Source organism: Hemiscyllium ocellatum, chromosome 7, assembly GCF_020745735.1.
Source record: "Hemiscyllium ocellatum isolate sHemOce1 chromosome 7, sHemOce1.pat.X.cur, whole genome shotgun sequence".
NCBI classification, from domain to species: Eukaryota; Metazoa; Chordata; class Chondrichthyes; order Orectolobiformes; family Hemiscylliidae; genus Hemiscyllium; species Hemiscyllium ocellatum.
This window is the reverse complement of record NC_083407.1, coordinates 636,623-649,236: the sequence shown is the minus strand read 5'-3', so window position 1 is coordinate 649,236 and position 12,614 is coordinate 636,623. Positions and strand designations below refer to the sequence as shown.

At 43.9% G+C, this 12,614-nt stretch overlaps 1 protein-coding gene across 1 annotated transcript in view; it reads left to right on the top strand.

The window, feature by feature from the left end:
• Window positions 1-263: 263 nt before the first annotated feature.
• Window positions 264-12,614, top strand: part of LOC132817298 (E3 ubiquitin-protein ligase MARCHF4-like) — a 212,673-nt gene continuing 200,322 nt past the window's right edge. Inside the window, exon 1 of the mRNA XM_060827709.1 lies at window positions 264-656. Coding sequence (XP_060683692.1) covers window positions 264-656 — 393 coding nt within the window. The remainder of the gene's footprint in view (window positions 657-12,614) is intronic.

The following is a 12,614-nucleotide window of genomic DNA, read 5'->3' as shown; positions in this document are numbered from 1 at the left end:
CGAGTGGATCTGAAATCAACTTCATATTTGCTTGGTGGTTTTGACTCCCAAAGTCCGGAAGCGATTGTTCCCGTTCGCAGAGAAAAACTGCAACATTCACCAAGAAGCCGATCCATATTTCCCCAGATTCCGAGCCCCGAGGCCGGATGCTGGCCCTAGGGTTCGGTGAGGTCTATCCCCCGGACTCGGTGCGGCCTGTATTTAAACCCTGACCAGGGCTTGTTCTGTTGCTGAGCTGCACATTGTTTGATCACAACACACAGATGTTGCGCCAAGTCCGGCTCAAGTGCCGCTGCCGCCTGTTGTTCAGTGACCTAAAAGGTTTTCTACTCCGGCGCCCCCCTCCTCCTCCTCCTCCTCCAGTGATGAATTACGACCGAATCTCACGGCCGACCAACAACGGGGTCCTGACCAACAACAACACACTGCTCCCGGCTGCGAAAGGGGGCAAGTGGCGGGCAGGCGGTGCTCCAGGAGAGGAATGTCCTGAGGAACAGGAGCACGGGGCCTATGAGCAGCCCATGCCCTTAGTGAGCCCATCAGCCGAGGAATCTTACCGAAGGAAATGTGAGGACGGAGTGTCTTTAAGCAGCAGCAGCATTGCCAGTGGCTGTCGCTCTCCTCAGTGCCGCATCTGTTTCCAGGGCTCCGAGCAGGTCAGTGCTGAATATTCTCAATTACAGCTTCACTTCCACCTTGAAACCCACCTCCAGCGCCGAGATCCTCCCTCCGGCCGTTTGCTAACTTCAAAAACCTCGGTTCGGTGGAAACATATTTTCCTGTTTCCTTATGAGAAAGGAATGATTGTCATTGGGACATAGAAGGATCCAATTCGGCCCATCGAAGATATACCGGAGGGACCATATCAAGGATGTTATAAACACTGGCGGGTAAAATTAGGGTGAACCCCAAGATATTCTATAAGTACTTTAAGAGAGAGAGATTAACCAGGGAAAGAACAGGGCCCAGTAGGGACTAAGGAGGTAATCTGTGGGTGTAGCCGGAGTATATTGATCAGTGTTAAACAAGTACTTCCCATCTGTGTTCACTTGGGAGAAGGAGGATATAGGTACAGAATTCAGAGAGAGGGACTTGAACAGATTGGCATAAGGAATGAGGAGGAATTGAAAGTTTGTTGGACTTAAAAGTGGACAAATTCCCAGGGCCAGATGTGTGAAATCCAAGGCTGCAATGGGAGATAAGGGAGGAAGTAGGGGCTCTGAATCAATTTTTAAATTCCTCCCTGGCCACAGGGAAGGTGCCAGAGGATTGGACAACAGCTTTAGTTCCACCTTTCAACAAGCATGGTAGGGATAGACTGGGTAATGAGAAGCCAGTAGGGAAACTGTTGGAGATAATTCCAGAAGAGGCAAGGTTTGATCAGTGATAGTGGGAGGTCTTTGTCAGAGGGAAGTCATGCCTAACAGATTTGATTGAAGTTGGTGTGATCAGGTGTGTAGATGCAGGTAGTGATTTGGTTAATGTGGATTTCAGCAAAGCTGGTCCCACATAGGAGACTGATCAAGAAGGTAAAAGTAATCAGATTCAATGGTAACTTGGAAAGTTGGATTCAAAATTAACTTAGTATGTGAAGACAGAAGGTGGTGATAGAACGCTGTTTGTGTGACTAGAGGCCAGTGTCCAATGGTGTACCACAAGGATCAATGCTCAGTCTCTTATTGTTTGTGATATTCATAAATGATGTAGATGAGAATTTGAGGTAATCTTAAGTAAGTTTGTGAATGACCAGAAGATCAATCAGAGAGGACTAGGTTAATAGAGAGGAAGAAGGTCTTAGGTGACAGGAGGATATAGAGGGATTGGTCAGACAGGCAGTTTGTGGCAGATGGAATCTAACCCAATAAATATGTGACACACTTTGGAAGAAGTAACAAGACAAGAGAGTACTCAATGAATGACAGGATACTAGGAGGTTCAGAGGAGTAAAGGGATCTTGGACGGCTTGTCCACAGATCCCTGAAGATGGCAGGGCAGGTTAATACTGTTGTCTCGTTCTTCCTTAAACAGGTAAGACAACTCCGACCAGAGTTCTGTGAAGGAATTTGCTCTGGTATCCCACAATAGCAAAGTGGTCAAATCAATATGAACACAAACCAGTATCAATTTCCTTTATTAGGAACAAAGTTACAATAACCTTTAATAACAAATGCCTCTAATTCTATTTGGCTGCTTAAGGTTACAATACTTCTCGACCTTCTTAGAGTCAGAGAGTCATAGAGATTTACAGCAAGGAAACAGACCCTTTGGTCCAACAAGTCCATACTGACCAAATTACCCTAGTTCCATTTGTTAGCGCTTGACCCATATCCCTCTAATCCTTTCCTATTCATATACCTAGCCAGATACGTTTTAAATGTTATAATTGTACCAACCTCCACCACTTCCTTTGACAGCTCATTCCATATACGCACCACCCTCCACATGAAACTGTTGCCCCTTAAGTCCCTTTTAAATCTTTCATCTCTCATCTTAAACCTATGCCTTATAGTCTGGGCTCCCCACCCCAGGGGAAAAACCTTGTCTATTTACCAAACCCATGCCCCTAATGATGCCTTTCTGTATTGGCCTTCCTTTGTTTGGTGGATAAGTTGTTAGGTGTATGAAGTCCAGGATAGCTGTTGCCTTTTACATTATGCTAATATCATTAGCACCTGGCTGCTGTGTTTGCACTGTGTCTGGTGTGTGGGTTTTGTGATTTCAGCGTTTTACATAGCCAATGTACCCAGCATCTCTTGATATTTGGCCAAGTTAGCGATATATAGTGACATTTCCCCACTTTTGAATGGAAAAACCTGATGTGAATGAAGTTCAAACCTAAAATTTGGTTATGTGTGTTGTCAGGGAAACCTGCATGTTCATGTGAAAGTCATTGTGGGCATTGGTCAAACCTATCATACAATTAAATGTACAAAAAAGGGAACTCCTGTTTTCACAATTCCATATAGGATTGAAGTACAAAAATAACTTCCAGTAATCAGAACAAAATGGAAGTGACAATAGTGATAACTCTGGGAGGTCTATCTATCAAGTGGTCCAGAAGTGCATATACAGCATTATTCATAGTGACCGTGCTGAATTGTAGGGATAGCTATCTTTCTCAGCCTACAATCCTAACTGCCAGTATCTTGAGGTATATTAAAGTGAGTGCAATTGGGACCACAGCTAGATATGAGAAGAGCCAAATTCATGAATGATAGGTTAAGGGCACAATGGTATTATAGCCTGTTTGTCTGCATTTACTTAAGAGTAGTCCCAATCGTTGTCCCTGTCGCTCCACAGCATATGGGAGGGTGTCATGGTAACCTAACCAATACTATTTTTTAATAATTCCAATATTTTCAACTTCAAAGGCCCTCAACTCAACTTTGTTATTCAGAATAATTGGACACCTTAGCACCAATGCCAATGCCTTGCTAAGAGCATTGTTGCAGTGTCATTATATCACACCTTTGTGAGCTGCTGCTAGAGATGTTAATGTGGGTTTTCTCCTGGAACAAATGTTTGAGCTATTCATCACTGACCCAGAATGGGACTTTTCCTTGGCTAGCCTGTCCAAGGTCCTTTCTCAGCTGTTTAATCATCCAGTTAGTGTAGATACTGCACAGTGTGTTGCTTTGTTGCTCAGCGTCACCCCTGTTTTTGCCCTGGATGATCTGGTTAATCATCTAGGCGTGACCCTGTAGTATGGTCACTATATAGTGACTAGCCTGATTCTCCACTAGTTCTCCTGTGCTCTCATGTTGATTGCCTGTATTTAATTCATCTTGGGCTTATTTGACTTGTTGGGTTGAGTTCCTGTGCTTATTTTCTAAACTAGCCAAATCAAGGGAAGCGACCGTTGACATCTCTGCCCCATTTGCTGTGGCTAGATCATTTAAAGGACTCCTTTATCTTTTGTCTATTGACTGCTGATCTTGGTTTTCCCTGATATTTTCCTGTCCCTCATCCCATTATTCTGCAAGTCAGGTGGGAATATGATTATTTTAATGGGGAAGGATACCACACCAGTAACAGTATCTCTGATACATTTATTATAATTGGTGTTAGTTACATAATCTGTGTCTGGGCCTCTTGCTGAGATATTTGTATCATCGATAGTCATAGATGAGGTGCCGGAAGACTGGAATTTGGCTAACGTGGTACCACTATTTAAGAAGGGTGGTAAGGACAAGCCAGGGAACTATAGACCAGGGAGCCTGATGTCGGTAGTGGGCAAGTTGTTGGAGGGAATCCTGAGGGACAGGATGTACATATATTTGGAAAGGCAAGGACTGATTCAGGATAGTCAACATGGCTTTGTGCATGGGAAGTCATGTCTCACAAACTTGATTGAGTTTTTTGAAGAAGCAACAAAGAGGATTGATAAGGGCAGAGTGATAGACGTGATCTATATGGACTTCAGTAAGGCATTTGACAAGATTCCCTATGGGAGACTGATTAGCAAGGTTAGATCTCATGGAATAAAGGGAGAACTAGCCATTTGGATACAGAACTAGCTCAAAGGTAGAAGACAGAGGGTGGTGGTGGAGGGTTGTTTTTTGGACTGGAGGCCTGTGACCAGTAGAGTGCCAAAATCTTCGAGTAAAAAATGAGGTCTGCAGATGCTGGAGATCACAGCTGCCAATGTGTTGCTGGTCAAAGCACAGCAGGTTAGGCAGCATCTCAGGAATAGAGAATTCTATTCCTGAGATGCTGCCTAACCTGCTGTGCTTTGACCAGCAACACATTTGCACCAGTAGAGTGCCACAAGGATCGATGCTGGGCCCTCTACTTTTTGTCATTTACATAAATGATTAGGTAAGGCATTTGATAAGGTTCCCCATGGTAGGCTTATGCGGAAAGTCAGGAGGCATGGGATAGAGGGAAATTTGGCCAATTGGATAGAAAACTGGCTAACCGGTCGAAGTCAGAGAGTGGTGGTAGATGGTAAATATTCAGCCTGGAGCCCAGTTACAAGTGGAGTTCCACAGGGATCAGTTCTGGGTCCTCTGCTGTTTGTAATTTTTAGTAATGACGTGGATGAGGGAGTCGAAGGGTGGATCAGTAAATTTGCAGATGATACGAAGATTGGTGGAGTTGTGGACAGTGAGGAGGGCTGTTGTCGGCTGCAAAGGGACTTAGATATGATGCAGAGCTAGGCTGAGGAGTGGCAGATGGAGTTCAACCCTGCCAAGTGTGAGGTTGTCCATTTTGGAAGAACAAATAAGAATGCAGAATACAGGGTTAACGTTAGGGTTCTTAGTCAGGTGGAGGAACAGAGGGATCTTGGGGTCTATGTACATAGATCTTTGAAAGTTGCCACTCAGGTGGATAGAGCTTGTAAGAAGGCCTATGGTGTATTAGCGTTCGTTAGCAGAGGGATTGAATTCAAGGGTCGTGAAGTGATGTTGCAGCTGTACAGGACTTTGGTTAGGCCACATTTGGAGTACTGTGTGCAGTTCTGGTCGCCTCACTTTAGGAAAGATGTGGAAGCTTTGGAGAGGGTGCAGAGAAGATTTACCAGGATGTTGCCTGGAATGGAGAATAGGTCGTACGAGGATAGGTTGAGAGTTCTCGGCCTTTTCTCGTTGGAATGGCGAAGGATGAGGGGTGACTTGATAGACGTTTATAAGATGATCAGAGGAATAGATAGAGTAGACAGTCAGAAACATTTTCCCCCGGGTACAACAGAGTGTTACAAGGGGACATAAATTTAAGGTGAAGGGTGGAAGGTATAGGGGAGATGTCAGGGGTGGGTTCTTTACCCAGAGAGTGGTGGGGGCATGGAATGCGCTGCCCGTGGGAGTGGTAGAGTCAGAATCATTGGCGACCTTTAAGCGGCAATTGGATAGGTACATGGATGGGTGCTTAATCTAGGATAGATGTTCGGCACAACATCGTGGGCCAAAGGGCCTGTTCTGTGCTGTATTGTTCTATGTTCTATGTTCTATGATTTGGATGCGAGCATAAGAGGTACAGTGAGTAAGTTTGCAGATGACACCAAAATTGGAGGTGTAGTGGACAGTGAAAAAGGTTACCTCAGATTACAACAGGATCTTGACCAGATGGGCCAATGGGCTGAGAAGTAGCAGATGGATTTTAATTTAGATAAGTGCGAGGTGTTGCATTTTGGGAAAGCAAATCTTAGCAGGACTTATACACTTAATGGTAAGGTCCTAGGGAGTGTTGCTGAATAAAGAGACCTTGGAGTGCAGGTTCATTGCTCCTTGAAAGTGGAGTCGCAGGTAGATAGGATAGTGAAGGTGGTGTTTGGCATGCTTTCCTTTATTGGGCAGAGTATTGAGTACAGGAGTTGGGAGGCCATGTTGCGCCTGTACAGAACATTGGTTAGGCCACTGTTGGAATATTGTATGCAATTCTGGTCTCTTTTCTTTCGGAAAGAAGTTTTGAAACTTGAAAGGGTTCAGAAAAGATTTACAAGAATTTTTGCCAGGGTTGGAAGATTTGAGCTATAGGGAGAGGCTGAACAGGCTGCTGCTGTTTTCCCTGGAGCGTCGGAGTCTGAGTGGGTGATCTTATAGAGGTTTACAAAATTTTGAGGGGCATGGATAGGATAAATAGACAAAGTCTTTTCCCGGGGATGGGGGAGTCCAGAACAAGAGGGCATATGTTTAGGATGAGAGGGGAAAGATATAAAAGGGACCTAAGGGGCAACTTTTTCACGCAGAGGTGGTGTGTGTATGGAATGAGCTGCCAGAGGAAGTGGTGGAGGCTGGTACAATTGCACCATTTGAAAGGCATCTGGATGGGTATATGAATAGGAAGGGTTTGGAGGAATATGGGCTGGGTGCTGGCAAGTGGGACTAGATCGGCTTGGGATATCTGGTTGGCATAGATGGGTTGGACCGAAGGGTCTGTTTCCCTGCTGTACATCTCTATGACTCTATGACTCTATGTTGTTCCAGCTTGTCAATGAATGGTGAGGCTGCCTCCCGGTCTCCAGTAGCTCTCCTCTCACTAGAACAGGTTCTTTCCAGTTGTGACTGGAACTGTCCCACATAGAAACTCGGTGCAGGAGTAGGCCATTCGGCCCTTCCAGCCTGCACCATTCAGTATGATCACGGCTGATGATGCAATCTCAGTATCCCATTCCCACCCTCTCCCCATACCCCTTGATCCCTTTACCCTTAGGATCACGTCCAGCTCCCTCTTGAATCTATCTAATGAATTGGCCCCAACAGGTTCCTGTGGGAGAGAGTTCCACAGGTTCACAATTCTCTGACTGAAGAAATTCTTCCTCATCTCAGTCCTGAATGCTTACCCCTTATTCTTAGACTGTGAGCCCTTGTTCTGGACTCCCCCAATATGGAGAATATTCTTCCCGCATTTAGCCTGTCTAGTCCCATTGGGATATTATATGTTTATGAGATCCCCCCTCATTCTTCTAAATTCCAGCACATACAAGGCCTTTCCATCCAGCCTTTCCTCATCTGTCAGTCCTGCCATTCTGGGAATCAATCTGGTGAACCTCTGCTGGACTCCCTCAATAGCAAGGTGTCCTTCCTCATACTCGGAGACCAAAACTGCACACACTACTCAAGGTGTGGCCTTTCCAAAGCCCTGCAGAACTGCAGCAAGATATCTTTACTCCCAATGTTCAAATCCTCTTGCTATGAAGGAGAGCATGCTCTTAGCTTTCCTCACTGCCTGCTGCATCTGCCTTCATCAACTTTTCCACTGTGACATCCAGGTCTTGTTGCACCTCACCTTTTCCTAAAGTACCTTCCTGTTTTTGTGACAAAAGTGGATAACTTCACATTTATCCACATTTCATTGCATTTGTCAAGTATTTGCCCACTCAGTCAATCTGTCCAAGTCACCCTGCAGCCTCTTTGCATCTTCCTCGCAGTGCATACTGCCACCCAGCTTAGTATCATCTGCAAATCTGGATATTTGGCATTCAATTCCTTCATCCAAATTGTTAATGTACATTGTGAACAGCTGAGGCCCCAACACTGAAACCTGTGGCACTTCACTCGTCACTGCTTGCCACTCTGAAAAGGGCCTGTTTATTCCAACCAGTTCTCTATCCGTGTCAGTACATTACCTCCGATACCATGAGCTTTAATTTTCCTTACTAATTTCTTGTGTGGAACCTTGTCAAAAGCCATATAGATCAGGTTTTGCTGTATTCTGATGTCTTGCTCTTTAACTTTTCTAATTCATCAGTAAGTGATTACTAATCTCTCCCACAGCAATCTAATCTCAGCTGGTCAGTTGCGGGAATCTCCTAGGCTGCATTCTATTGCTATTGCTGTGGTTATGTTAGGGGCCTTCTTTCCTAATTTGTTATATGTTTTCTGCCATGGAATGTCTAGGGGTAGTGTTGGGCAAGCTAATGCAGCTACAGATAGACAAGTCTCCTGGCCCTGATGGAATGCATTTCAGGGTGCTAAAAGAGATGGCGGGAGAAATAACAAGTGTTTAACAAGGGCGGTAGACAAAAGATGGGGGATTTTGGACTGGTTAGCTTAACTTCTATAATAGGGAAGATGCTTAAGTCTATTATCAAGGAAGAAAAAGGAAGGCATCTAGATAAAAATTGTCTCATTGGGCAGATGCGGCATGTGTTCATGAAGAACAGATCATGCTTAACTAAATCTTTTGGAACTCTATGAAGACATTACAGTGAACAATGAGGACCCAGTAGATGTGGTGTACCTAGATTTTCAAAAGGACTTTGACAAGGTGCCACACAAGAGGCTGCTGCATAAGATAATGATGCTGGTGTCATAGGTAAAGTATTGACATGGATAGAAGATTAGTTGATTAACAGGAAGCAAAGAGTGAGGATAAATGAGTGCTCTTTTGGTTGGCAATCAGTTATCAGTGGTGTGCCTCAGGGATCAGTGTTTACAATTTATATAGATGATTTGGAGTTGGGGACCACGTGTAGCGTGTCAAAATTTGGAGATGAGACTAAGATGAGTGACAGAATAAAGTGTACAGAGAACTGCGAAACTTTGCAGAGGGACATGTATATTTTAAGTGAGTGAGCAAAAATCTGGTAGGTAGAATACAATGTAAGTAAATGTGAAGTCCTCCATTTTGGTCGGAGTAACAGTAAAAAGGACTATTACTTTAATGGTAAAATGTTGCAGCAAGGACCTGGGTGTCCTTGAATCACATAGGGTTGGTCTGCAGGGACAACAGGTAACTAGGATGGCAAATGGGATTCTGTCCTTCATTGCTAAAGGGATTGAATTTAAAAGCAGAGAGATTATGTTGCAGCTGTATTGGGTACTGGTGAGGCCACATCCCCTGGAGTCCTGTGTGCAGTTTTGGTCGTCTTAGTTGAGAAATGATGTACGGGCCTTAGAGGGGGATGCAAAGGAGGTTCATGAGGTTGATTCTGGAGTTGAAAAGGTTGGCTTATGAGGAGAGACTGAATAGACTGGGATTATATTCATTGGAATTTAGAAGAATGAGGCAGAATCTTATAGAAAAATATAAAATTATGAAGGAATGAGATAAGATAGATGTGGAGATGATGTTTGCACTGGCAGGTGAAACTAGAACAAGAGGACATAGCCTTAAAATTAGGAGAGCAGATTTAGGACTGAATTGAGAAGGAACTTCTTCACCCAAAGGGTTGTAAATCTATGAAATTCTCTGCCCAGTGAAGTCGTTGATGCTACTTCACTAAATGTTTTTAAAACTAAGGTAGTTTTTTTGAACAATGAAGGAATTAAGGGTTACGGTGACAGGGTGGGTAAGTGGAGCCGAGGCCATGAAAAGATCAGCTATGAACTTATTGAATGGGAGAGCAGGCTCAAAGGGCCAGATGGCCTACTCCTCCTCCTGGTTCTAATGTTCTTAAGTTCTGTGATCCAGGGACAGCCTGGGCCACTTTTTATTGTCTGAGACTGTCCTCCCATGTTGGATGAAGGGGTACTTGTCCCATTTTGCTATGAAGCAAATTATTGCTAGATGCTTTGTAGGATTTCTCTTCGATGTTGTGAAGTTATGGGAAGTGGTTGTGTTCTTGCTGCAGCCTCTCAAAGACTTAGATATGTAGAACTAGAGCACAGTGACCCCTTCTAACACTACCCAGATATATGATTTTAACCTCTTATCTTGGCCTGACTGTAGAGTTTCCCACACCTATGTTTTACATCCATCCCTGGGTCCGTGACCAAATCTCTAGTTCCTTGTTCCAGGTACTCTGTAAAACACCAAGCAGTCGTTTTGATAGGGATAGTGGAATATGTAGGAGTGTCAACAGCTGCCAATATCTTTATTTCTTTTAAACAGAAAAGTTTCCTCAACTTTGCTCAACTCTCTTGAACTCAAAATTTGACTCTTAAAATTACTTTCTCTCGACTCTGTCCCCATCAAATACACTTGGGGTAGGGACAACAAGGAATCAAAATATAGGGTAAACTTTGCTCTACTCATTCGAACTCAGTAAACTAAATATCAACTCCTCTCAGCTCCATCCCTATTGAGAACTCCTGGAATAGGTACAACAGAGTTTAAAATTCAGAGGAAAACACTTTTCTACTGATTGGAATTGAAAATAAATAAAACTCCTCTCACACTGACCATCAGAGACTTCTTGAATAGGGACAACAGGGCTTTAAAATAAGGAGTCCAAAATGTCTCTAGGGTTTCCACACAAGAGGCAAATTGTCCCATGGGCTGACTTCCTCAGAGTCCCTGCATTTCCCACTACCGTTTTCCAGCTCATGCTTTGTTTACTCTAGCTGTAGGACCAATTTCTGGTAGGCTGCCTGTAATCTCAGTTACTCACTTGAATCCTGGCTTTCATGTGAGATATTTACACATTTAATTATGGCTCAAGCTTAATTCTGACTGCTCCACTATCAACATCCTACGAGTTACCATTGATCAAAAACTCAACTGGACTCACCACATGAACACTTCATGTGGCTTCAAGAGCAGGTCAGAGGCTAAGAATACTGTAGTGAGTAACTCATCTCCTGACTCCCGAAAGCCTGTCCACCATTTACAAGGAATACTCCCCACTTGACTGGATGGGTGCAGCCCCAACAACACTCAAGAAGCTTGACACCATCCAGGTCAAAGCAGCCCACTTGACTGGCACTGTATCTAGATTAGAGTGATGCTGGAAAAACAAAGCAGGTCAGGTAGCATCCGAAGAGCTTTTGCCCGAAATGACGATTTTCCTGCTCTTTGGATGCTGCCTGACCTGCTATGCTTTTCCAGCACCACTCTAATCTAGACTCTGATGTCCAGCATCTGCAATCCTCACTTTTGCCTGGCACTGTATATACAATCATCTACTCCCTCCAACACTGATGCTCAATAGCAGCTGTTCGTATTATCTACAAAATGCACTGCAGAAATTCACCAAAATTCCTCAGACAGCACCTTCTAAACCCATGACAACTTCTATCTAGAAGGACAAGGGCAGCAGATATATGGGAATACCATCATCTTCAAGTTCCCCTCCAAGTCACTCACCGTGCTCACTTGGAAATATATCACCGTTCCTTCACTGTCACTGGGTCAAAATCCTGGTATTCCTTCCTAATGGAATTGTGGGTCAACCCACAGCACATGGACTGCAGTGGTTCAAAAGGCAGCTCACTACCACCTTCTCAAGGGCAACACATACTGGCTAGCTAGTGATGCTCACACCCCATAAAAAATGTTTAAAAAAAAATACTGCTGTTGAGTTTGACTTTGGAGGACCTGATGGTCACTTCTAATTGAAACCTATTCGGGTGCAAAATGTTGTCAAGTTCCTCCTGAAACAAGTTCAACAACTCTGACAACAGTGTTATGAATGAATTTGTTGGTGTTCCACAATACCAAACGGTCAAATCAATATGAACACAAACTGGTTCCAATGCAAAACAATCACATTTTTTTTTCTTTTGTGTTTTTTTGTAAATGAAAGGAACAAATATCTTCCCTATAAAAGGCGGGAAAGATAAATAAACTCTCCTTCTCAAAACACAAAGACCACTAGTATCAGCAGTAACACAATGACAGTGCCCAGCCAGCACAGAGTCTGTGCCCTAAACTAAGGAGACTCTAAATCTTTATTTTTCTATTTCCCCCACATTTTCGCCTAACAGCAGTAGTGCTTATATTTTCACCAGTACCCATGTGTGTGTAGATGTGAGACACAGTGAAAGACAACAGGTGTACACATCTTTATTCAATTTCCACCACCAGGAAGAAAGGAAACACCAGAGTGGCCAGTGACAAGCAGTGTCCTTCTCATCAAAGGGCAATGCCGCTTGATCAAAAAAATGAAGGGGAGGGTAGGGATACAATCCATCTTTATTAGGAACAAACTTACAATCATCTTTAATACTAAACACACTAATCTCTAAGGATTTTCCTGCTCCTCAGATGCTGCCTGACCTGCTGTGCTTTTCCAGCACCACTCTGATCTAAACTCTGATTTCCAGCATCTGCAGTCCTCACTTTTGCCAACATGAATCTTAATCCTATTAGCTCCTTAAGGTTACAATACTTCCCAAGTCTCATGAATGATTTATGCAGTCGTGCTCTCTGTCTCTTTCTGTGTCTCCGGGTCTGTGAAGCTGCTTTCTTCCTCTCTCTGGATGGTCAGCTAGTTATCTGCCTCCTGCCAC